Source organism: Gigantopelta aegis, chromosome 11 (genome assembly GCF_016097555.1).
Source record: "Gigantopelta aegis isolate Gae_Host chromosome 11, Gae_host_genome, whole genome shotgun sequence".
Taxonomy (NCBI): domain Eukaryota; kingdom Metazoa; phylum Mollusca; class Gastropoda; order Neomphalida; family Peltospiridae; genus Gigantopelta; species Gigantopelta aegis.
Window position 1 is genome coordinate 12,803,333 of NC_054709.1, and position 26,924 is coordinate 12,830,256.

Here is a 26,924-nt window from a genome sequence, read left to right on the forward strand (position 1 = left end):
CCAAATGATTACCAAAATTAAACGACGACTGAGGAAGGAAGGAAGGAAGGAAGGAAGGAAGGAAGGAAGGAAATGTTTTATTTATTATAAAATAAAAATAAAAAGTTTCTTCTGGGAAAATAATGTATGCAATTTTATTTCATCTAATACCACTGTGTCAAGTAGTCTTGTGCTTGAAACATGTATGAGGTAGCTGTAAAAAAAAAGTATTCGAATTTTGTGCGGAACTAGGGTAGTCATAGACGCTACCCGTTATTTCAGAAATGAGCAGCTTGACCCCCATTTTTTTCTGATTCACTGGTAGTATTTATATCCGTGGCGTTTATGTCGATTGATACGCTGCAGGTAGGAGTTTTAGCCACATATGTTACTATTGTCGCCTATGGGATTTGATTTGGTAATATACACCCTAAAGGACAAAAGAAAAGAAAATAGGTGTACGTCTACGATGTTTTTTGAAATTGGGTCCTAGTTCTACATCCTACACAGTTTATTTATATCATTGAATCTACTAAATTAGAAATTACGACTAAAAATACTACCATCGTTTGCGCAGACATTTGATGCTTTTCGTATTTTAATGATTAAAGCGGTAGTTTTCGTATTTTAGGCGTGTAATAAGTCTCCTCTCTTGACAAAAAGCAGACGTAAAACGCGCGGTAAGTGGTTTTCTTGTATTCATCCGCATGTTCGTTAATGTGCCGACGTCTGCTAAGCCACACTTACAGCTAAACTGGCACCAGTCGTGGATTCGTAGCGAAGACAAATTAGTTGCGTGTGCCACCGCTGCCATCGGCCTAGAAACTAACGAAAAGGTCGAAGTCAGATTTGCTTTTCGCAGACTCGCGACTAACTTCGAAGATACAGAAATTGAATTTGCGCATCATCAAAACTGCATCCGTCGTTAAAAGGTGAAGTTTTAATTTTTTTTTTATTATTTTTTTTTTTTTTTGCATATATTTTGTTTCAGGATCGATTAATTTTTGTTCTAAATTTTTTATTTGATCTTTCTGTGGTATATGCAATTTTTGTACAGCTCTTTGCACTGTGTTTTTGTTTAATTTTAAAAAGTCTTGAAGTTTTATCCTGATCATCAAATCATATAATTTGTCTTGGTTTGCTACCCAATAGCCAGTGTATTTTTCGTGCTGGGGTGTTTTAAAGGGACATTCCCGAGTTTGATTCCGACTAATAAAATATTTCTACGATTAAACTTAATATTAAATATATTTTCTTGTTTAGAATAGCAATGTCTACATATATTCAATGTTTGTAAGACGCCCAAACTAGATTTTCTCATCAAATATTTTCGTACGTACGAAAAAAATGTATTTTAGGAAATAAAATGAAATTTAACCTGGTACAAATATTAGAACGATCAGAAACACGTTTAATATACAGCCACTAATACATTATGCAGAAAAATATATTTGATATGTAATTACAATCGTTAAAAAGTCTCTAGTTAGTCGATAACATCTTAAAAACTGCAGCAAACTCGGGAATGTCCCTTTAATGGAATGTATACTTTGTCATGTACGTAAGCTACGAAATTACTGGGATACGATATCCAGTTGGGAATACTTACAAATATTAGGACGAGAGGAAGAAGGAAGGAAATGTTTTATTTAACGACACACTCAACACATTTTATTTACGGACATGGTTAAGGACCACACAGATATTGAGAGAGGAAGAAGGAAGCTTGGGCGGATCCAGCTTTTCTGATGGGGGGGGGGGGGGTGTGTCCAAGACAAAAAGGGCACCATAACATTATGAAAAGGCACTATTGAAAAATTACACACGGTTCACATGGACCATAATATAATAGTGCTACAACAGGGACGCTGGCAGACGTATTCTAAAGTGGTCTATACATTGACAGAATAAATAAATTTGTAAAAAACCTAAAAATCCTAAATAAAGGGGGCACTTCTCAAATTTGAGATGGGGGGGGGGGTCCGGACACCTTGGACCCCCCCCCTCTAGATCCGCCCCAGGGAAGGAAATGATTTATTTAACGACGCACTCAGCACATTTTATTTACGGTTATATGGCGTCGGATATATGGTTAAGGACCGTACAGATATTGAGAGAGGAAACCCGTTGTCGCCACTTCATGGGCTACTCTTTTCTATTAGCAGCAAAAGATCTTTTATGTGCACCATCCCACAGGATAGTACATACCACGGCCTTTGTTACACCACTTTGTTTTAAGGGGTTTTTTTTTAAGATTAGGCAAAAAACAATGTCTGTATCTGGACAGACAATAGTTCCAGAATTATTCGGCGACGCGGCTTTTTTGTTTTTCATTTTTAAAAAAACAACAACCAAAACATGGATTGCACAGAAAAGGTGGGTATATTTGATACCGAAATAAGGCCCATAGGGGCATATTTAAATTGAAATCAGAATGCACGTCCTAGTTCATAAGCGATGGTATTTTGGCTCCAAATACGGTTTTACGTCATAGCAAGAAAAACCCGGCAATAATCGATGCCGTACCGTGGGAAATTTAAAACAAAAATTAAATGTAGACGCGCGAAGGTCAAAATCGACGCGCGCGATGACCAGGAAGGAAGAAAGAAATGTTTTATTTAACGACGCACTCAACACATTTTATTTACGGTTTTATAGCGTCAGACATATGGTTAAGGACCACACAGATATTGAGAAAGGAAACCCATTGTCGCCACTTCATGGGCTAATCTTTTCGATTGGCAGCAAGGGATCATTTATATGCACCATCCCATAGACAGGACATAGACTTACCACGGTATTTGATATACCAGTCGTGGTGCACTGGCTGGAGCGAGAAATAGCTCAATGGGCCCATTGACGGGGATCGATCCCAAACCGACCGCGCATCAAGCGAGCGTTTTACCACTGGGCTACGTCTCGCCCCTCGCGCTGACCAGAGACCAGACATTTATTTTGTTTGGCCTTAGGCCCTATCGGTGTTTGAGTATTTCCCAAATGTGTTTTGATTACCTTAATGTTCAAGACTTGTATTTGCAACCTGACAAAGCGATCATCGAAAAGAAACAAAAAAACACAAAAAAAAAAACCCGTGAAATATCGACAGGACATTTGTGTCATCGTTATTCGTCCACAATCAGTTTTAGATATTTTACCGTCATTGCACATCGATTTTTCAAAACGTAGTTGTTTGAATTACATTTTGTTATCTTTTTTCCCCGTTTTTTTTAAATACAATCAAATGTATCGATAATAATCAAACTAAAAAGCAATAAAACGACATTGAACTCAATAATCAGATCGAAATAATTTACTAGGGAGATAACTGAAGCATATATATATATGATTTCTATATTTCCACTCAAAAGCCATCTTTTTCAATCACGAAAGCGTCTCTTTATCCCAATAAAGATGTTGTATTTTGTTGAGTACCCAGCCATGTCGGCATTAAGGGTATTCAGCTGATTGAGGTTTTTTTCTCACTCAACCAGTGCACCACAACTGAACAAAGGCCGTGGTATGTGTTTTCCTGTCTGTGGGAAAGTGCATATAAAAGGTCCCTTGTTGCATTACAAAAAATGTAGCGTTTCCGCTGATGACTACGAGTCAGCATTACGAAATGTTTGACATCCAATAGCTGATGATTAATTAATAATCGATGTGATCCACTGGCGTCCGTCATTAAACAAAACAAACAATAAGGATAATCAGTGGCGGATCCAGAAAATCCATTTAGGGGGGCCCCAGTGACATGAGGTGGAATGCCAAGTGAACTTTGGGGGAGGTTTGGAGGGGGGTCGTAAAAAAAAACGAAAATTAATCTGTAATAAAATTATAACTATCGCAAAATTTGGGGGGGGGGGGGACGGGCCCCTGCCCTCCCCCCTAGATCCGCCTCTGATAATGAAAAGACAGATTCTGCCATTCCCTACGGTGATTTTATATGTTATATCAACCAATAATATATTTTTTTGACTTTGATAGTCCTCCTTCAGGCGGTGTATAAAGGATGAGATGTGGTTTTGTGTCGTGCTCGCATAGGCCATACAAATTCATTTATTTTAAATAGGAAATAAGAAATGTTCTATGTAACGACGCACTCAACGCATTCTTTTTACGGTTATATAGCGTCAGCCATATGGTTAAGGATCAAACAGACATTGAGAGAGGAAGGAAGGAGATGTTTTATTTAACGACCCACTCAACACATTTTATTTACGGTTATATGGCGTCGGACATATGGTTAAGGACCACACAGATATTGAAAGAGGAAACCCACTGTCGCCACTTCATGGACTACTGTCTTCGAATAGCAGTAAGGGATCTTTTATATGCATCATCCCACAGACAGGATAGTACATACCACGGTTGTGGAGCACTGGCTGGAACGAGAAATAGCCCAATGGGTCCACCAGCGGGGATCGATCTAAGACCGACTGCGCATCAAGCGAATGCTTTACCACTGGGCTACGTCCTGCTCCCCATTTATTTTAAAGAAGATCCTTTTCAGTATGGTGAGCACTTACTGTGAGCCACATTTTGGTGGTGTAAACAGTGCTCCACATTTTGATGGAGTGTAATCAGTGCTCCACATTTTGGTGGTGTAAACAGTGCTCCACATTTTGGTGGAGTGTAATCAGTGCTCCACATTTTGATGGAGTGTAATCAGTGCTCCACATTTTGGTCGAGTGTAATCAGTGCTCCACATTTTGGTCGAGTGTAAACAGCTGCCTCGTTTTTTAAAGAAGATGTAATCAGTGGTGCCACGTTTTTTGGTGAAGTGTGAACAGTGCTCCACATTATTTTGGATCGTAAACAGTGCTCACACTGTGAGCCATATTTGGTGGAGTGTAAACTGCTCCTCATTTATTTTAAAGAAGATCCTTCTCAGTGTGGTGAGCACTTACTGTGAGCCATATTTTGGTGGAGTAATCAGTGCTCCCCATTTATTTTGGATCCTTCTCAGTGTGGTGAGCACTTACTGTGGGCCATATTTTGGTGGAGTAAACAGTGCTCCCCATTTATTTTAAAGAAGATCCTTCTCAGTGTGGTGAGCACTTACTGTGAGCCATATTTTGGTGGAGTAAACAGTGCTCCCCATTTATTTTAAAGAAGATCCTTCTCAGTGTGGTGAGCACTTACTGTGGGCCATATTTTGGTGGAGTAAACAGTGCTCCCCATTTATTTTAAAGAAGATCCTTCTCAGTGTGGTGAGCACTTACTGTGGGCCATATTTTGGTGGAGTAAACAGTGCTCCCCATTTATTTTGAAGATCCTTCTCAGTGTGGTGAGCACTTACTGTGGGCCAGGTGGAGTAAACAGTGCTCCCCATTTATTTTAAAGAAGATCCTTCTCAGTGTGGTGAGCACTTACTGTGAGCCATATTTTGGTGGAGTAAACAGTGCTCCCCATTTATTTTAAAGAAGATCCTTCTCAGTGTGGTGAGCACTTACTGTGGGCCATATTTTGGTGGAGTAAACAGTGCTCCCCATTTATTTTAAAGAAGATCCTTCTCAGTGTGGTGAGCACTTACTGTGAGCCATATTTTGGTGGAGTGTAAACTGCTCCTCGTTTATTTTAAAGAAGATCCTTCTCAGTGTGGTGAGCACTTACTGTGAGCCATATTTTGGTGGAGTGTAAACTGCTCCTCGTTTATTTTAAAGAAGATCCTTCTCAGTGTGGTGAGCACTTACTGTGAGCCATATTTTGGTGGAGTGTAAACTGCTCCTCATTTATTTTAAAGAAGATCCTTCTCAGTGTGGTGAGCACTTACTGTGAGCCATATTTTGGTGGAGTGTAAACTGCTCCCCATTTATTTAAAGAAGATCCTTCTCAGTGTGGTGAGCACTTACTGGAGCCATATTTTGGTGCCACATGTAAATGGCTCCTGTTTATTTTAAAGAGCATCCTTCTCAGTGTGGTGAGCACTTACTGTGAGCCACATTTTGGTGGAGTAAACAGTGCTCCCCATTTATTTTAAAGAAGATCCTTCTCAGTGTGGTGACACTTACTGTGAGCCATATTTTGGAGGAGTAAACAGTGCGCCCCATTTATTTTAAAGAAGATCGGAAGCAGGCGAAAAGCACTTATTGTGATATATTTGGTGGACAGAAACTGCTCCTCAATTATTTTAAAGAAGATCCTTCTCTGGAACTTAATTTTGAATAGTTTTGGTGCAAAACAGTGCTCCCCATTTTTAAAGAAGATCCTTCTCAGTGTAGCACTTACTGTGGGCCATAGCTCTCTTTTGTACACTGTGGCGTTTACATTAAGAAGATAAATCTCAGTATGGTAGCAAATACTTGATTATTTTGGTGGTGTAAAAGTAATCATATTCATGGTGTACTTGCGACCTTTGTTGGACACGCAATCAGCCGACATTTTGGTTTGTAATGAGATGTCGTTAACAATTTGTTCATTCTGAACAGTGCTCCACATTGTCAGTGTACACCGACTGTGGCGCCACATTTTGGTGGAGTGTAATCAACTGAAGCCGACGAGAAATGATATGTTTGACGACAGAAACGTTTTGGAATCTTTGAAATTCCAACCTGAATTAATTTTAAATTTTTTAAAACACTGATTTGTATACAAAATTTAAAAATATACTTACCTTAATATTTGTATTGTATTGTATTTTCCATACAGCGCTTTACACTGTGTTTTTACATAGTTGTATAGAAGATATTTTCATATACTTACCTTTTTATTACACCCAATGGCCGATGTGTATTTTTGTACTGGGGTGTCATTTAATCAATCATTGGCGTTAAAACAAAACAATGTTTTTGACAGCTAGTATACGTACTGGGTTGGTGTTATTAAACCGTTTAATGTCGGGCATTGTATAATTTTCATGGAAAACCACTTTTGACTGTCAGTGTACGTGTTGGGTGTTGTTAAACATTTATTATCGTGCATTGTATAAGGAAAATCATTTTTAATGATAAAATGTAAATTAAAATATAATTTTTTATTATTATTAAAAAAAAAAAACATACACAAGAGTAGAATTCCCTTGACTCGACCAAGAACAACTTAGTTTGTCAGTTGTTTTTTAATGACGCCACTAGAGCACATTGATTTGTGAATCATCAGCTATTAGATGTGAAACATTTGGTAATTTTTACATATATAGTCATAGAAAGGAAAAGTAAAAAGTAAATTTTGTTTTATTTAACGACGCCACTAGAGCACATTGATTTTTTATCTTATCATCGGCTATTGGACGTCAAACATATGGTCATTCTGACACTGTTTTTTAGAGGAAATCCGCTGTCGCCACATAGGCTACTCTTTTACGACAGGCAGCAAGGTATCTTTTATTTGCGCTTCTCACAGGCAGGATAGCACAAACCATGGCCTTTGTTGAACCAGTTATGGATCACTGGTCGGTGCAAGTGGTTTACACCTACCCATTGAGCCTTGCGGAGCACTCACTCAGGGTTTGGAGTCGGTATCTGGGTTAAAAATGCCATGCCTCGACTGGGATCCGAACCCAGTACCTACCAGCCTGTAGACCGATGGCCTAACCACGACGCCACCGAGGCCGGTTCATAGAAAGGACATGCAACATTTTCCCAACATTTTTACTTTTCTTTTTACATCAAACCAAACCAAAATTATTGACAAAAAACATTTTTGTAGGATGATGGGACGAACTATAAGATAACCCTTTTATTCGGGGCCGGATTTAACTTCGCAACCGAACAAAGGTCGTGGTATGTGTTTTCTGTCTATGTATAGGGAAAGTACATATAAAATATCCCTTGTTGCATTGGGAAAAATGTAGCAGGTTTCCTCTGATGACTATGAGAATTACCAAATGTTTGACATCCAATAGCCGATGATTAATGAATCAATGTGCTCCAGTGGTGTCGTTAAACAAAATAAACGTCTTCTTCTTAACCCTTTTATTGTACATTGAAGGGTCGAGCACTACCCTTCTCTCACACAATTTTCAGTCCTGTCCGAGGAAAGTCAGTATAATTAATGACAATTTTTTTGACCCGACAGCTCTTGGGTCGAGCGCACATTTATGTCAGCCCCGTCAAAGAAAAGTCAGTGTCATTAACAATATTCGGTCGAACCGGTAATGCATTTGAAGTAGCAACAACACACCCTTTAGCCCCAAAACACACCCAATCTGGGTCTGGCGAGTGTGGCAAAGACGCCATGTCTGGTGCATTTTGACATCTGGGTCTGTAACTGTGACGTGTTATCAGTATAATTGACTGCGTTCATGTCTTTTGATATATTTTCTGATATACCGGTAAACACAGGCCCGTAGGACGGATTTTCAAAGTGTGTGGGGGGGGGGGGGGGGGGGGGGGGGCTAATTTTTATGGTTGTTCTATTGTCAGATTTCCGTATTAACATTAGAAGACATTTTAAAGTCCCGAAATAAAAACTGGCGAAAAAAGGGGGGCGGAGCCCCCCTAGCCCCCTCTCCCCCCCCCCCCCCCCCCCCCTCCTACGGGCCTGAAACAACAATAATTACGATTATTCCTTCTTTCCTGTTATTTATTAACACTAAAAAATTAAAAAATAAGGTTCTAACATTGCGCAGTTGCTTGCTTAATATGTATCTTTCCTGATGTTTATTAAGACAAATGAAAAAAAATATAAAAATGAATGAGTAAGGTTCGAACATTGTGCAGCTGCCAGTCTGGTAGTGTGAAAATAGACCGTATGTTCTATGTCGTCTGCTGCTAGATCTGTAGTTCGCGCCAGCACAGACGCAGTGTGTTTTGTCACATTCGATTCAGTGCGTTTCATTTTCGACTGGTACCATACTCGCCAGACCCATACCCAATTCCAGTGTGTTTTGGGCCTTAGTCCTTTTTGTTTGTTTGTTGTTGTTTTGTTTTGTTTTGTTTTGGTTTTTTGTGGGGGTTTTACATACGTATACATATAGGTGCAATGGACTACAAGCTGACCAAATTAAGAATCATTATGCGTAGTGTCATTTCAGTTTTCAATATTTCTCAAGATGGTTTAGCAACTAGGCATCACGCCACCATGTGTCGTGTCGTTACTTGTTGTAGCAGCTTAATACAGTCAGGTTTTGGAAATAGTTCTTCATTAAACAAATTTTTAAACAATACTACAAAATTCAGATTTGCCTTTTACAATCTTTCTTTGATAATTACAAGCATGTTGTCTTTAAAGGGACATTCCTGAGTTTGCAGCATTGTAAGATGTTTTCGAGTAATAAAATATGTCTACGATTAAACTTACATATTAAATAGACCAGTGTCTGTATTTCAATGTGTTTCTGGTTGTCTTAATATTTGTAAAAAGCCGAAACTGGATTTTATCTTCAAATAATTTTGTACGTAGCCTTCGAAAAAAAAACATATTTTAGGAAATAAAATGAAATTTAACCTAGTACAAATATTAGAACCACCAGAAACACGTTTAATATACAGCGACTAATATTTTATGCAGAAAAATATATTTGATATGTAATTACAATCGTTAAAAAGTCTCTGTCGATAACATCTTAAAAATTGCAGCAAACTCAGGAATGTCCCTTTAAATAATTGGTTTGAAATCACTCGTGATATGTAGTACTACCTGATAACAACTGTACAAGTGGTATACTGTCACTTGTATAACAGCAACACGAGGCGGTGTTAGGGTAGTTTGTTTTGTTTAACGACACCACTAGAGCAAATGTATTTATTAATTAACGACTATTGAATATCAAACGTTTGGTCATTCTGACATATAGTCTTGGAGACGAAACCCGCTACATGTTTCCATTAATAGCAAGGGATCTTTTATATGCACTATCCCACAGACAGAATAGCACATACAACAGTCATTAATATACCAGTCGTGTTGCAAGTGGCTGGAACGAGAAATAGCCCACCGACTGGGATCGATCCTATAAACTGACCGCGCTGCAAGCGAGCGCTTTGTCAGTCAGAGTTACTTGTAAATGCAAGTTACGTTCCGCTCCTGTTTGGACAAGAGATGGTAAAAAAATGTCTCTGCTGTGCGGGTTGCAAATTACTAGTAAAGTTAATGTGATTAAATAGGCTCTAACAATGGGGTTTTTTTTTTTTTTTTCTTGTTATACTACCACTAAATATTTTTCCTTCTCAGCTTTGCTATTTCCTTTGTCCCGAGATGTTGGTAAAAAAAACAAAAACAACATTCATTCTTTTTCTGAATGTGCATCTTCCATTTACAAGTAATGTAATTGATGATTCAAGCAAGTCATATTTGCTTAATGTATAACAAAATCTTGTTATTGATTGCTAGTTTATGGTATGAGCACGCCTCTAAAATAGATGGTGTTACTGAATGAGTCCCTTGCATTCTGTTTTAACTACCAACGAGCAGACGATAATAAAAGACATTTAATAATGGATAACGTCAATGTTGGTCGACAAGATGTATATGCGGAGACGCAAAGTCCGATTTAATTTAAAGAGAATAAAGAGCTATAATTATCTTAACTGAAATAGACCAGACTGTTCCCTTTTATCTTTCTTTTTTCTTTTTTTAAAAACATGAAGGCGTACACAGATTACCGTTTCGTTTTGTGGTGCCGTTGCAGAAACCGACAGTGCGACACGTTTTGCTTGTTTGTATATTCTTAGTGTGCTCATGGTTAGGCCATCGGTCTACATGCTGGTAGGTACTGGGTTCGGATCCCAGTCGAGGCATGGGATTTTTAAGCCAGATACCCGACTCCAAACCCTGAGTGAGTGCTCCACACGGCTCAATGGGTAGGTGTAAACCGCTTGCACCGACCAGTGTTCCATAACTGGTTCAACAAAGGCTATGGTTTGTGCTATCCTGCCTGTGGGAAGCGCAAATAAAAGATCCCTTGCTGCCTGTCGTAAAAGAGTAGCCTATGTGGCGACAGCGGGTTTTCTCTAAAAAAACAGTGTCAGAATGACCATGTTTGACGTCCAGTAGCCGATCATAAGATAAAGAACTCAAAGTGCTCTAGTGGAGTCGTTAAATAAAACAAACTTTACTCTTAGTGTGCTCTTGTGTCGTTAAGCTAAACATGCTTTTAACTATTTTTAACTACATATATTATTTTCTTGTAACACCATATTTGACGCATTCATTTCTTTTAAAGCCGCGAGACGTACATGTAGTCCAGTGGTAAAGCATTCGCTTGAAGCGCGGTAGGTCTAGGATCGATCCCCGTCGGTGGACCCACTGGGTTATTTCTCGTTCCAGCCAGTGCTCACAACACTGAGAAGGATCTTCTTTAAAATAAATGGGGGGTGGGGAGTGGGACGTAGCCCAGTGGTAAAGCATTCGCTTGATGCAGAGTCGGTCTAAAATCGACCCCCGTCGGTGGATCCATTGGGCTGTTTCTCGTTCCAGCCAGTGCTCTACAACTGGTGTAACAAAGGCCGTGGCATGTACTATCCTGTCTGTGGGATGGTACATATAAAAGATCCCTTGCTGCTTATCGAAAAGAGTAGCCCATGGAATGGCGACAGCGGGTTTCCTCTCTCAATATCTGACGCCATATAACCGTAAATAAAATGTGTTGAGTGCGTCGTTAAATAAAACATTTCCTTCCTTCCTTCCTTCCTTCCTTCCTTTCGCTCCGTTGTAACTTTATCCAACTTTGTCCAAATGTGATACAAGTTTGTAGATTAACCAAACTCATTGTTAATTTCAGTGAACAAAAGTACTCCGATTTATTTTACTGATTATTAGTCTTCCTAATGTTTCACCGGCGTCTGGTTTTGACATTTTAAGTGCGTGGGTTTTCAAATAAACAATAACCCGATCTTTATTAGGCTGACTCCTCGTGGAATTTGATATTTCGTCATAGAGTATCCGTTTTATTTTATGATTTTTCTTTTAATTTTTTTTTTTTTTTTTTTTTTTGTGATCTGGGCCCGTGCTTATAAAACTTAAAGTCTAGACTTTAATGTAATGCTATTTGAATGGCGTTGCTATGACATTAAAGTCTGGTCTTTATTAAAGTCTAGACTTTAAGGTTTATAAGCACGGGGCCCGGCCTTGTGCTTATAAAACTTTTAGAGTCTAGACTCGAGACTATTAATAGAGTCTAGACTCGAGACTCTAATAGAGTCTGAGACACTAATGCCATGACAACACCATACAAATTGTACGCGTGTGACGTCATTAGATTGAGTGGGGGCAGGCCCCGTGCTTATAAACCTTAAAGTCTAGAATTTAATAAAGTCCAGACTTTAACGTCATGGCAACGCCATTCAAATAGCATTACGTTAAAGTCTGGACTTTATTAAAGTCTAGACTTTATGTTTTACAAGCACGGGCCCAGGACGCAGCCCAGTGGTAAAGCGTTCGCTTGACGCGCGGTCGGTCTGCGGTCGATCCCCGTCGATGGACCCATTGGGCTATTTCTCGTTCCAGCCAGTGCATCACGACTGGTGTAACAAAGGCCGTGGTATGTGCTATCCTGTTTGTGGGATGGTGCATATAAAAGATCCCTTGCTGCTAATCGAAAAGAGTAGCCCATGAAGTGGCGACAGCGGGTTTCCTCTCTCAATACTTATGTGGTCCTTAACCATATGTCCGAAGCCATATAACCGTAAATAAAATGTGTTGAGTGCGTCGTTAAATAAAACATTTCCTTCCTTCGTAGAGCCCACGATACTTCACAAAGATCAGATGAATCATCCTTGATGGTTGTATTAAATATCTTTAACAAAATCTGGATCTGACGATACTTCACAAAGATCAGATGAATCATCCTTGATGGTTGTATTAAATATCTTTAACAAAATCTGGATTTCTGGGGCTATACTTCTGATTGAAGAAAGGAAATGACCATTCGTATTCCTAAGCCTGGTTAGGATTCCAACAAATCCTACACGGCCTTTGATGTACCAGTCGTGGTGCAATGGCTGGAGCGAGAAATAGCCAAATGGGCCCACTGACGGGGGTCGATCCTAAACCGACCGCGCATCAAGCGAACGATTTACCACTGGGCTACTTCCCGCCCAAAAACCAATAAATGCAATATTATATTCATCCGCTAAGCGCTAGATTTTACGGGGCACTTCGAATTGGAGGTGGGTACCAACATCTCTCCTTTGGATCCGCGCATGTAGTCTATCGAGGGCAGTTCTTGATGCACTAAACTGAACTGAATTAACATCGCGAACCTTTTTTATTTCTTTCTTTTTGTTAGCCATGGCTCTTCTCATTCACATCTGTGTTCCCTCCACCTTGTATATACATCTAGGCGGCGAGAACGTTTTGGACATTGGGAGGGCCAACCTACAAGGCACGAGACATTTAAGGAGGTCCGGGGGCATACTTTCCCGTGAAATTATGTATATGTATATGTATATATATATGTGTATGTGTGTGTGTGTGTGTGTGTGTGTGTGTGTGTGTGTGTGTGTGTGTGTGTGTGTGTGTGTGTATGTGTATATGTATATATATGTGTGTATATATATATATATATGTATGTATGTATGTATGTATGTATGTATGTATGTATGTATGTATGTATGTATGTATGTTATAGTTGCATCAACGACATACTTCATATCGTTAGCGACTTTACAGTGTGCGATTTTAATATGTTTTCTGACCACGCGCCCTGTTTGATCGAGGTTGTTTGCTCATTGAAATTTTTTAACAAAGTTGTAGTTAATAAAGGTAATCCTTTATATATGACTTTAACTATCTGGAATGAGGAATGCAAGGTTGATATTTTAAACAGTTTAAGCGGAAAGTCCGAACAATTACAGATTCTCTTTCAAAATATTTGTCCCACCAAAGAAAGTATTGATAAATCAGTTACTGATTTAACTCATCTGATAAATGACTCGACCAAACAATACTGTTCCCACACTGTTAAATGTAAAACTGTTGGAGGTCATTGTCTAAAATCAGTCCGTGACAAACCATGGTTTGATGATAAGTGCCGTGAGTTATATCGCAGTTACAAGGAGGCTCTATGTTTGTTTAACAAGCATTCTTCATTCGAGAACAGGTATAATTTAGCTGTAAAAAAGAAAACATATAAACAGCATATAGGTAAAGCAAAACGAATGTATTTATATCAGGAAGGTAACCTGTTGCATTATTTGAAAAAACATAACCCAAAGCAATTCTTCAAGCGTTTTAAGAACAAACGTAAGCAAGTTAATACGTCATTAACAATCAACGATTTTTTTATACATTTTAAAAATTTAACAAACACCGATCATGTTGAACAGGTTAATATTACCCAAATGATAGATGAATTTGACGATACCTCAGTTAATACCCATAATGAAAGTGTTTTTGAAGAATTGGATAAAATAATAACACCTGCTGAGATTGAACATGTTATTTCAAATCTTAAACGAGACAAAACCCCTGGCCATGATCTTCTGTTAACTGAATATTTCATAGAATTTAAAGACATTTTATTACCCGTTTTTAAGCAAGCTATTCAATAGCATTATTGATTGTGGTTATTTCCCCAATTCTTGGTCAAACGGGATCATCCTACCCTTATACAAAAAGAACGACCCTAACGATGTAGGCAACTATAGAGGTATAACTTTATTAAGTGTTATATCCAAAATATTTACTTCTCTTATTAACAATAGACTTCTACAATGGAGCAGTAATCACAATATTATATCTGATGCCCAGTTCGGATTTAAGCCTGGCTATGGAACTTGTGATGCAATTTTTTCCATACATAGTCTGCTATCATCCACTTTAGCGCATAAAAAACGTTTATATTGTTGTTTCATTGATTACAAAAAGGCCTTTGATAGTATTAATAGAAATAGTCTTTGGTATAAACTAATCGGATACGGTGTCACAGGAAAACTATTAACTATAATTAGATCAATGTATAATGATGTTAAATCATGTGTTAAACACCACGGGTCCTTCTCTGATTCTTTTTCAACTAGTGTGGGTTTAATGCAGGGAGACGCACTATCGCCTATGCTCTTTTCTCTTTTTGTCAACGATATTGAACTTGACCTGTTAAACCACTGCAATAACTCTTACGAATTGAAATATTTGAACTTATTATTGCTAATGTATGCTGATGACACAGTTATTTTTTCAGAAAGTATAGAAGGCTTGCAAGAAATGTTAAATTGTCTAAATATATATTGTTATAAGTGGAATTTATGTATTAATACCGATAAGACCAAGGTTCTTATATTTCGTAACGGAGGTATTATACGAGATAATGAAAAGTGGTATCTAGGGGATAACGAATTGGAAATAGTAAATGAATTCAATTATCTGGATTGGTATTAAAATTCAATGGAAAGTTTGTTGAGACACAAAAATGCATTGCTAATCAAGGTCGCAAAGCTTTATTTGGTTTGCTGAGAAAATTTAATGATTGTAACCTTAATGTAGAAACTAAGTTATATTTGTTTGATACTTATGTTAGCAGCATATTAAGCTATTGCTGCGAGATTTGGGGATACCATAGCGCTACAGATATTGAAAAGGTACACATCGATTTCTGCAAAAGAATACTTGGTGTAAGTAAAAAATGTACTAATATGATGGTATTCGCAGAACTTGGTCGCTTTCCTTTAACCACTTCTCGAAAATTCAGAATTATTAAATATTGGCTGAAAATATTAAATACTAACAACTGTATTTTAAAGAGCTGCTACGAATTATTATTAGATGATATCAATCTCCCTAGATTTAATTGGGCAAATTCTGTGAAAAATATTCTACTAGAAGTAGGCCTTCCTCACATATGGGATAGCCAACAGGTCGAAAATAAAACTTCTTTCTTATTCACAGTTAAACAACGTTTAGAGGATCACTTCATCCAGGATTGTAACAGAATAATTGATTCGTCATCTAAAGGATTCTTATATCAACATCTAAATCCTACTCATAATGTCAAGAACTATCTAAAAAAACGCCTTGAATTTGTATACAGCAAACTGATTACCAAAATACGATTATCTGACCATTGCCTTTGTATTGAAGTCGGGAGACGCCAAAATACCCCAAGAGAAAACAGATTATGTACACTATGTGATAATGAAACAATCGAAGACGAATTCCATTTTATTCTGAGTTGCCCTTTTTACCATGATCTAAGAATAAATTACATAAAGAAATACTTCTACGTCAGACCTTCCGTGTTTAAGTTAATCAAACTATTGAACTCGGAAAATATAAAAACTTTAAACAATCTTGGAAAATATTTATACAAGGCTTTTCTAAGAAGGGAAATGTTCATTAAAAATTAATATATTATGTTTACCCTCCTATTGACATTTTATATACTCTATTCATGTAATTTTGATTGTTAAATATCACACTATGTATATATGCACAACTGTTACTATGATAATAATATTGATGTTTATGTCGCGCCTATAGCCAGGATGGCTTTGGATAATAAAGATTTATCATCTTTTTACGAGAGATTCGTCTAGTTAGACCACGGTTATTGCGGCCGTTAAGTGTGGGGTGTAATGAATGATCGAGGCTACGCCCTCGGTCATTACACCCGTGATGGATGAGGTAATTACCTTGTACCACGCCCCCATGACGTCATCGTGGTCATAAAGAAATTTTATACTTTAATTTTGGCGGCACATTTCACCTTGCTTGTAGTCCGAATTGGACGCAGTAAATATGTGGGGTTTTGCAATTTATTGGGTTCGCCTTGGAAACATGTCGGGAATACTGACATTAAAGGCGCGGATAGGCCTACAAGGAGAGAGCACTGCGTAACCCCTCCTCGAAATTTGAATGAATGAATGAATGTTTAACGACACCCCAGCACGAAAAATACATCGGCTATTGGGTGTCAAACTATGGTCATGCAAATAAAGTGATGATCAACATCAATATAAAAATTCAAGATTTAAACAAAAACACAGTGTAAAGGACTGTGCAAAAACACAAATATCACAGATAAGATACTGAATTTTACTCAAAACTTCAGTTTTGTGCTGTATTAGCCATTCTCAAAGAAAATGTTACACCCCTGCACCACGGTGAGGTTACAGCACGCGCAGGGGTCGAAATTTGAAGTGCCCCGAAAAAAATGACATGTTTAGCAGGTGAACACAATGCATTTATTGTTTTTTAGTGGAGAACGTAATATTTTGCTCAGCTTAATAATTACCATGTAGATAAAGATATGTTGGCGGCGCAGTGGTTAAGATCATCGGACTACAGGCTGGTAAGTATATAGGGTTCGCAGCCCGGTACCGGCCCCAACCCAGAGAGAGTTCTTAAGGGCTCAATAGGTAAGGTGTAAGGCCACTACACCCTCTTCTCTCTCACTGACCACTAACCAACTAACAATTGTAACAATGTCCTGGACAGACAGCCCAGATAGCCCAGGACAGCGTGCTTGAACCTTAATTGGGTATAAGCACGAAACTAAGTTGAAATAAAATGAAATGGTGAATTTTGGCACGAGCTTGGCCATGATTTTATACTGAGGGGTACCCATACATGGGGGGGAGGGGGGCACCCAAACTGTTTTTGTGTCATGTATATAATTATAAGACAGATACATATTTAACAGGTAGTGGGGGGGGGGGGTGGTACTTTTCAAGACTGTTACAAAGGGCCCACGGAGTGTATTTGAATATGGAGGCGGGGTGGGGCGAATGTCTGTGGATCAAAATGCATGTATTTGTGGGCCCGGGCATGCTTCCCCGAGAACATTTTGAATTTTAGGTGTTCAAATACATTTAAAGCCTTCTGAAGAGTGTAACAGTGAAAAGTAGGTGGTGTGCCATGACCTCGTGCTATAGGCCAGGGGCGGATCCAGGAATTTTAGCGGGAGAGGTCCAGTCTTGAGCCTTTGAAGGGCCCCCCCTTGATAGGAAATTTTCATACTAGTATTTGAAGATAGCTTTAGATGGATTTGAAGTATATTCCCGCTGTCAAGATCAACTCTCTGGTCACGAGCAGGGGGGTGTCCAGACACACACACACACACACACACACACACAAACACACACACACACACACCGGATCTGCGTCTGTAGGCGTCCTTTTTAACGCTGCTTACTCCCTAAAAACAGGTGTCCTTTTTAAATGTTGCAACTGATAAAATAATGTAATGAAAAATGTAGCGAAAATATTTAATATTTAATTTTGGTTTGTTTTGGGGTTTTGTTTAAAGAAAATAACTATTTTATATTTATTGATTATATTGTAACTTTATTACTAATGTTAGTGAAAGTGTTACTTTTTAAAACAATGTTCTAATTTACTTCCTGCTGAACTATATGTGACCTGTAGGCGTAACTGTTGCCAATACATCTATATAATAAGATATGACAATAATACTATTGTAATTTTGAACTTGTAAAGTAACAACTTTGCCATTGTTTAATTATTACATATTATTTGGAAATAAAATAATTATTAAATCATAAAAATAATTAACTTAATCATGCATACACATTTTATTATAAATACAAATTATATATTTTGTAGCCCACATCATAATTATTATATTAATAATTATCTTATCATTTCTAAATTGTTAAAATTTATAATTAACATTACCTGAAAATTGCATCAACAAAAATTATATTACCTGCCTTGTCCCCTCGACATTCAAAGTACACGGAAATACATCGGTACTAAATATAGATTATACTAATTCAGATTCCCGTTGTTCGTTTCTCTTATATGGCAACCCAAGCTGTTATAATGCACATAAGACGTATTGCAACTATGTGCTAGCTACAGAAAATAAATGACAATATGTAAGGCATGTAAAAAGTTAATATGATAACTTTATTCTATGTAAACCAGTAATCACTAAGGTCTCACTACACAGATCACTTCTGGGTGAGAGTTCATTCATCATGGTCCACTATAGTTCCTAATTGTGACACATGTTATGGTTCACATATTCACTTCTAGGAAATGGTGAAGAATTAAAACAATATGTATGTTTAATGGTAAGCCTTCTGGCTGTATTTTGCCCATGTTATTTTGTAATATTGTGCATCGACCTTTTGGGACATGGGTATATAGCGCAAGTGACAGCCGGAGTGAATCGGTTAATGAACCACCTGTTGGGACCGGTACTACAGCCAGATGCAGTCATATAGCAAAAAACTGAGACGGAAAGGTTCTCAATTTTGGAGTGAAAATAAATGCTTATATAATGTATGTTCGCAATGGTGTATGTTGTTAGTGCCAATGAGAACCCGTTCTATGGGCAATCTTCGCTTGAAGTTGGGCAGTTTAACATGGGTTTCAATGGCAGATGACATCTGTGTAGTGAGACCTAAGGCTTTGCTTCACCCCCAAAGACCATCGGTAACTAGGCCGTGTGACGTCACGCCGGTTCCAAGAATATGGCAACCCAAGCTGTTATAATACACATAAGATGTATTGCAACTATGTGTTAGCTACAGAAAATAAATGACAATATGTAAGGCATGTAAACCACATCTTCATAAATCAAGGCTAATATTCGTTCCTCGTATTCAGCCTTGATACATGTAGTCAAGATTACTGATATCCACTACTAGTGCCCTCTATTGGAAGAAAATTTGTAACACCGATTATGTCCCTTACACGATGACATCGCTGATCAATCACAGCATCGGTAACATGTGACTATCTTGAAAGCAATATCAGTGTTCGCCCGCCAACATGGGAATCTATAAGGAGCGTTGCGATTCGTTGCAATCAGATCTCATCGCATCCAATGAAATTTAAGCATTTTGTGGCACGATTTCTTGACATGTATCAAGGCTGAATATGGGTATGGGTAACTATATTTACGTGCCCCTATCCACGAGGGTTCAGGCACGCCCACCCCGGATTCAGCCTCTGACATCGCCAGTCAAGGCTGAATACGAGGAACGAATATTAGCCTTGATTTATGAAGATGTGTAAACCAGTAATCACTAAGGCTTTGCTTCACCCCCAAAGACCCGGATGATCGGTAACTAGGCCGTGTGACGTCACGCCGGTTCCGAGAATTCAGCAATCGCTAAAATTAAGTCAGACACGCCCGTGGTCGAACTATGGGATACACCACGGGTAAAATCAAAGGGACCGACACCAAAGCGCAGCTTTAACCACTGAAATAAACCCCTGAAAACCGGAAACCCCTCTACTCTGAATACCGAACGAATTTCCGGATCCCGTTTTCTTTATTCAATACAAATTTTACCTCTGAAGACCGAACAATTAAAAACTCTGACCATACCAATTAGTTGTCAAAGTCGCGGTGTTACTAACTATACCAGATGGTATGCGCATGCTCGGTGTAGCGTGTCCGGGACGTGTTTGAGCGTTTGTCGAACAATGCTCTAATTAGTCTCTGTTACCTAGATTTTGGTTAAGCCTTGTCATACAATTAACACCTTTAAGTTTGTAACGGGAATAATCATGTGCACTGTGTTTATTGGGAATGAGATTATTACCTCTTCCGAACAAATTTATCGCTGGTTATATCTGATTATTTTACACGAGGACCCGATAAAGCAACCCTAAATTTAATTCATTGCATTCTCATTGTCTCTGTTCCACTGTTTATTTAGACAAATAAGTCGGTTTCTGTTTCCGATATGTTGCGTAGGTACGTCAACAGCATTTCATTTCCATATCGATTGTCAACATGTCCGAACGTTTGTTCACAAAAGCTCAACAATCTACATAAAGAGTTTCCACTTTAATTTGGTCATTGTTGGTTTATAAATGTAATTTAACACACGTTTGTACCTTGGTAATATTAATAGTAAAAATTTTAAAAATGGTTATCAAGGCTGTTTCTTAAAACCTCAGTAAACCGAACACCCCTCTTAACCGAACATTTTATTCGGTCCCAGGGTGTTCGGTTTAGAGAAGTTTCATTGTATATATATGTGTGTGTATATATATATATATATATATATATATATATGTGTGTGTGTGTGTGTGTGTGTGTGTGTGTGTGTGTGTGTGTGTGGCAATTTGTAACTATGGTGGAACGTGAAGTGAATTGTGTAGTGAGACCTTGGCATATTTAATATAATAAGCCCAATAACAAGTACAAAATATATTAGGGTTGCACCCCCACCTCCACACCTCAGCTTTCGCAGCCTATTATATATTGGTCTGTCTTACAGTCATAACAGGATTAATATTTACCAAATAACTTTCTTATCCACTAATTCCTACGCACCCTCTACGACTTAACGGTCCTGATATATAATAGAAAAACTTAATTCTATTCATACATCCACTCAACACTTGCACTTGTAGAAACTATTGCAACACGTCCCGCAGAGTAGTAGTTAGCAGTCGCCATTAGGTAGTATTAGACCCATGCATATTTTACATTTATACACATTTAAACTAAGTATGATTATTAAATGACAAACAGCAATTCAGTACGTACCTTTCTGAACTTTAAACTACATTCAGACGAATGTACGTAGTATCGCTTTAACATCAGTAACCATTATTTAAAAAAAGAAGAAGAAAGAAGTGTTTTATTTAACGACGAACTTAACACATTTTATTTACGGTTATATGGCGTCAGACATATGGTTAAGGACCACACAGATTTTGAGAGGAAACCCGCTGTCGCCACTACATGGTCTACTCTTCCGATTAGCAGCAAGGGATCTTTTATTTGCGCTTCCCACAGGCAGGATAGCACAAACCATGGCCTTTGTTGAACCAGTTATGGATCACTGGTCGGTGCAAGTGGTTTACACATACCCATTGAGCCTTGCGGAGCACTCACTCAGGGTTTGGAGTCGGTATCTGGATTAAAAATCCCATGCCTCGACTGGGATCCGAACCCAGTACCTACCAGCCTGTAGACCGGTGGCCTGCCACGACGCCACCGAGGCCGGTCCATTATTAAAACGTCAAAGCATTGTGACGTCACGTCAAAGAAATGTTGAGGGACGGACGTAGCCGAGTGGTATTTAAAGTTCGACTGATGCGCGTTAGGTGGGCTGTCATGCCACGACCAGAAGCGGTCAGGCCCTTTCTAAGGGCCCTATGGGCAACCTAGGGAGACACCCCAGCATCACAGAGGTCTAATTAATGAGTTACTCTCGACTCACTAAATATCTAAACTTATGTTAGCTCCGGAACTTTCTCTTTCGACCAACCATTCAAAATTGCGCCCAATTTCCTCAAACAAAATTGCGCACCTTTTTCTCTTTGGCATCAAAATTTTCTCCATCAAAATTCCATAGCACCATCACACCCCCACCCTCCGCCTGTTACCAACCACGGTCGGGCTGCTGGTGCTCCCTTGCACCTGCCAGTGCAGGCGGTCCCTCCTCCTCCACACCCCCACCTTTCCTGTCCTGGACGGAGGAGCCGGCTCTTGTGCCCAGGACAGGCGCGCGCTACAACAGCTTGCTCTGAATGTGCACGTAAAGCCCTATGACCTGACCTGACCTGCGCGGTCGCTCTAGGATTGATCCCCGACGTTGACCCATTAGGCAGTTTTCGTTCCAGCCAGTCCACTGCACTGCTATATCAAATACCGTGGTATGAACTGTCATGTCTGTCGGGTGTCCAAATGTTTTACATCCAATAGCCGATGATTAATAGATCAGTGTGCTCTAGTGGTGTCGTTAAACAAACATACTGTAACTTTTTTACGGAAATAAAGTGAATCGAGTATTAAATCACGAGGCGGATGGATACATGGTTTTTGCAAAAAGGAGCTCCGCAAGGCTCAATGGGTAGGTGTAAACCTCTTGCACCGACCAGTGATCCATAACTGGTTCAACAAAGGCCATGGTTTGTGCTATCCTGCGTGTGGGAAGCGCAAATAAAAGATCCCTTGCTGCTAATCGGAAGAGTAACCTATGTAGTGGCGACAGCGGGTTTCCTCTTAGAATCTGTGTGGTCCTTAACCATATGTCTGACGCCATATAACCGTAAATAAAATGTGTTGAGTGCGTCGTTAAATAAAACATTTCTTTCTTTCTTTCTTTGCAAAAAGGAAGGTAGAATTTAGAAGGAAAAAAAAAACTGATGTGTATTTTTGTGCTGGGGTGAGAATAGCCCGAATACTCTGACTATAAGAGAGCTAGACGGACATTTGGACAGTTATATACGTATATAGCTGTCCAAATGTCCGTCTAGCTCTCTTACAGTCAGAGTACTCGGGCTAGGGTGAGAAATGATATATTTGGCAACAGAAATATTTTGGAATCTTTTAAATTCCACCCAGAATTAATTTTAATTTTTTTAAAACACTGATTTTTATACAAAATGTTAAAATATACTTTACCTTGATTTATGTATTGTATTATACTCCCCCCCCCCCCCCTCCCCACGCTGTGGTTTTACATAATTATATAGGCATAAATACTATTTTCATATACTTATCTTTTGTGACATCCAATAGCCGATGTGTAATTTTGTGCTGGGGTGTCGTTAAACGTTCGTATACTTACCATTTGTGACACCCAATAGCCGATGTGTATTTTTGTGCTGGGGTGTCGTTAAACATTCATTCATTCATTCATTCATTAAACGTTCGTTCATTCATTCATTTCATGCCTGTGGGAAAGTTCATATAAAAGATCCCTTGAAAAATGAAGAGGATTTTTCTCTGAAGACTACGAGTCAGAATTACAACTATTTGACATAAAATATCAAAGTGCTCTAGTAGTGTCGTTAAACTTTTTAAAAAGCTGTTAAACATGGACAGCTGAAAAGGACACACAATGTATATTTCAAGTCAATATTTTTTTGTACTAAAGTTAAAGTTTGTTTTGTTTAACGACACCATTAGAGCACATTGATTTATAAATATTCCGCAATTCTCTTCCCTGTAAGCGACATTCAACCTATGTCATAGCGGATGGCTTAAAACGCGGACTAAATGTTCGCTTTGATCTAAATATTTGATGTATACTAGTATTTGCTAATTTTAGTAATTAATGAAGACATTTGCGTTAAAATTGTTTCAAGGAATGTTTTATTAGTACCCTACCGTACTTGTCTGTCTGTCTGTCCCACACATAATTTTCCGAATGTTTTTTGTTTTGTTTTATTGTTGTTGGGGGGGTCGGGGGGGTATTGTTGTTGGGTTTGGGGGGGGGGGGGGTTGGGGGTTGACAACGCATCAAGATATTGAGCAGAAATCATATACATATAGCTTACAGTTACAGATCAAGTTCATCTTTCGTGGTAGTTTACCCATTTTTCACATAGTTATGGCCCTTGAACTTAGGAGATACGAAAATTTGTTGAGCCCGGTGGTGGACGTGTATTGCTTAGCAGTACTCTCAGAATGCTTGTTTTATTTATGAATTAATGAAGAAGATTATTAGCGTATCACGTATTCGGTATCATTACCTTAAGAGGCCGGGATTTAGCTTAGTCGGATGAGCGCTCGCTTGAGGTGTTTGCGTCGCAGGATCGAACCACGTCAGTGGATATATTCAACTGATTGGGGGGGGGGGTGGGGGGGGGGGGGGGGGGGGGGGGGGGGGTCTGATTCCAACCAGTGCACCACAGCTGGTCAAAGGCTGTAGTATGTGCGTTCCTGTCCGTGGGGAAAGTCATATAAAAGATTCCTTGCTGCATTAGGAATAAATGTAGCGGGTTTCCTCTGATGACTACGTGTCAAAATGACCAAATGTTAGACATCAAATGATTAATTAATCAATGTGCTCTAGTGGTGACGTTAAACAAAACAAACTTTACATAATTATGGCCCTTGAACTTAACAGTTACGAAAATTTGTTGGACCCGGTGGGGAGACATATATTGCTTTAGCAGTACTCTCAAAATGCTTGTTTTATTTATTTATTAAAATATAATTAAGAAAATGATTTGCTTATCAAGTATTCGGCATCATTACCTTCACGTGTGTGTTGAGGGGCGAGACGTAGCCCAGTGGTAAAGCGCTCGCTTGATGCGCGGTCTGTTTGGGATCGAACCCCGTTAGTAGACCCATTGGGCTATTTCTCACTCCAGCCAATGCACCACAACTGGTACATGCATCAAAGGCTGTGGTATGTCCTATCCTGTCTGTGGGATGGTGCATATAAAACATCCCTTGCTGCTAATCGAAAAGAGTAGCCCATGAAGTGACGACAGCGGGTTTACTCCTTCATTGTCTGTGTGGTCTTAACCATATGTCCGACGCCATATAATCGTAAATAAAAAATGTGTTGAGTGCGTCGTTAAATAAAACATTTCCTTCCTTCCTTCCTTCCCTCAATATCTGTTTTTCTTTAACCGTATGTCCGACGACATATAACCGTAAATTAAACAAATGTGTTGAGTGCGTCGTTAAAGGGACATTCCTGAGTTTTCTGCATTGTTAGATGTTTCCGAAAAATAAAATATTTCTACGATTAAACTTAAGATATAAAATATATTTTCTTGTTTAGAATATCAGTGTCTGTATATTCAATGTGTTTCTGGCCGTCTTAATATTTGTAAGAAGCCCAAACTGGATTTTAGGAAATAAAATGAAATTTAACCTAGTACAAATATTATAACGATCAGAAACACGTTTAATATACAGCCACTAATATTGTATGCAGAAAAATATATTTGATATGTAATTACAGTCGTTAAAAAGTATCTGTTAGTCGATAACGTCTTTTTAAAATGCAGCAAAATCAGCAATGTCCGTTTAAATAAAACATTTCCTTCGTTTCATGGAATGCTTTCATGTTTTTCAGATTAAATTTGTGAAACAAACCCCCCCCAAAAAACCAAGATGGCCTCTTTCGTCGTCAGTAGCACCGTGTTACTCATTCTTCTGGGTCTCTGTCAGGTGTGTGGTTTCTTCCTCGTCGCCGACTCTTCTCGCTGGAGACAACACGGACGAAACATCATTAAGGAGTTGGAAGAGAAACGCAGAATGGAGAAACTCATCGACTATCTCGACTACGAAACGTCCGACAAGGATTACGCCAAAGACCAAGGGGGACAACTCAATCTGAATCACAAGCAGTCGACATTCACTGGGTCCTTCGGCCCATGGAGAGGAAAGCGGAACGAAGTTGGTGGCAAAAATGAAAGGATCGAAAATTAAAATTGTGATCAGTGTCAATATTTTTTGGTTACAATAAAAGAAGAACTGAAAATTGATTTCATCATTTTCAAATGTTTGGTGGTAAAAACAAACCAAATCATAACTGTCCCTATTATAGTCCTGGGCCCATATTTTCGAAGCCATCTTAGCCCTACGATATCGTAAAACCATCATAGGGTGTGACGTCACTACAGCACACGCCATAGTGACGTCATATCTTACGACGATTTTACGATTTCGTAGGCTAAGATTGCTTCGAAAATACGGGCCCTGGGCCCATATTTTCGAAGCTATCTTAGCCTACGAAATCGTGAAATCATCGTAAGCTATGACGTCACTATGGCGTGCGCTGTAGTGACGTCACAACCTACGACGGTTTTACGATTTCGTAGCGCTAAGATGGCTTCGAAAATAGGGCCCCAGGGCCGTAGCTAGGATTTTTTTTTTGGGGGGGGGGTGAGTAGTTAATAGTCTAAAACTCCTTAAACAGTTAAGAAGAGAATGTTCTTTAAGTTTCTATAATGCTTTCTGGATTTTTTTCTTGGGGGGGGGACAAATGCCCCCTTGCCCCTCCCCCCCCCCTAGCTACGGCCCTGTAGTCTGTCCCAGCCTCCAGGAACAATGTTTAGGATTGTTTTTGGGTTGTTGTATTTTTGTTTTTTGGGGGGTGTAGGGTTTTTTTTTTTGGGGGGGGGGTTGTAAGTAATTTCATTTTGATTTGAAGAAAAGTAAAAGTGTTTTGGAAATAAATTAAAAAAAACCTATTTTGGTATGCATTTTAAAAAACGATCGGCTCAGAAATAAATAACTTGTAGTACAAATACTATAGTAAGAAAACGGTTCTCCCTGGGGAAGGACTATAAGTGGTTTATAGGTTTGAAATCTAAATTGAAATTGGACACAGCATTTCATGTACTTTGACCAATTTTAAACAGCAGTTCTTTTTCAATAATTATTC

At 38.8% G+C, this 26,924-nt stretch overlaps 1 protein-coding gene across 2 annotated transcripts; it reads left to right on the top strand.

Annotated features, from left to right (window-relative positions):
• The first annotated feature begins 733 nt into the window (after positions 1–733).
• LOC121385688 lies at positions 734–26,018 on the top strand. 2 transcript variants are annotated; one of them, XM_041516458.1, is made up of 2 exons: positions 734–911; positions 25,611–26,018. In XM_041516458.1, exon 2 carries the CDS (start codon positions 25,649–25,651, stop codon positions 25,964–25,966), a length of 318 nt encoding a protein of 105 aa, XP_041372392.1. In that variant the 5' UTR covers positions 734–911; positions 25,611–25,648; the 3' UTR covers positions 25,967–26,018. The 2 variants fall into 2 exon arrangements, with proteins under 2 accessions (XP_041372392.1, XP_041372393.1); XM_041516459.1 differs by lacking the exon at positions 734–911 and adding an exon at positions 17,080–17,146.
• Positions 26,019–26,924: the final 906 nt, after the last annotated feature.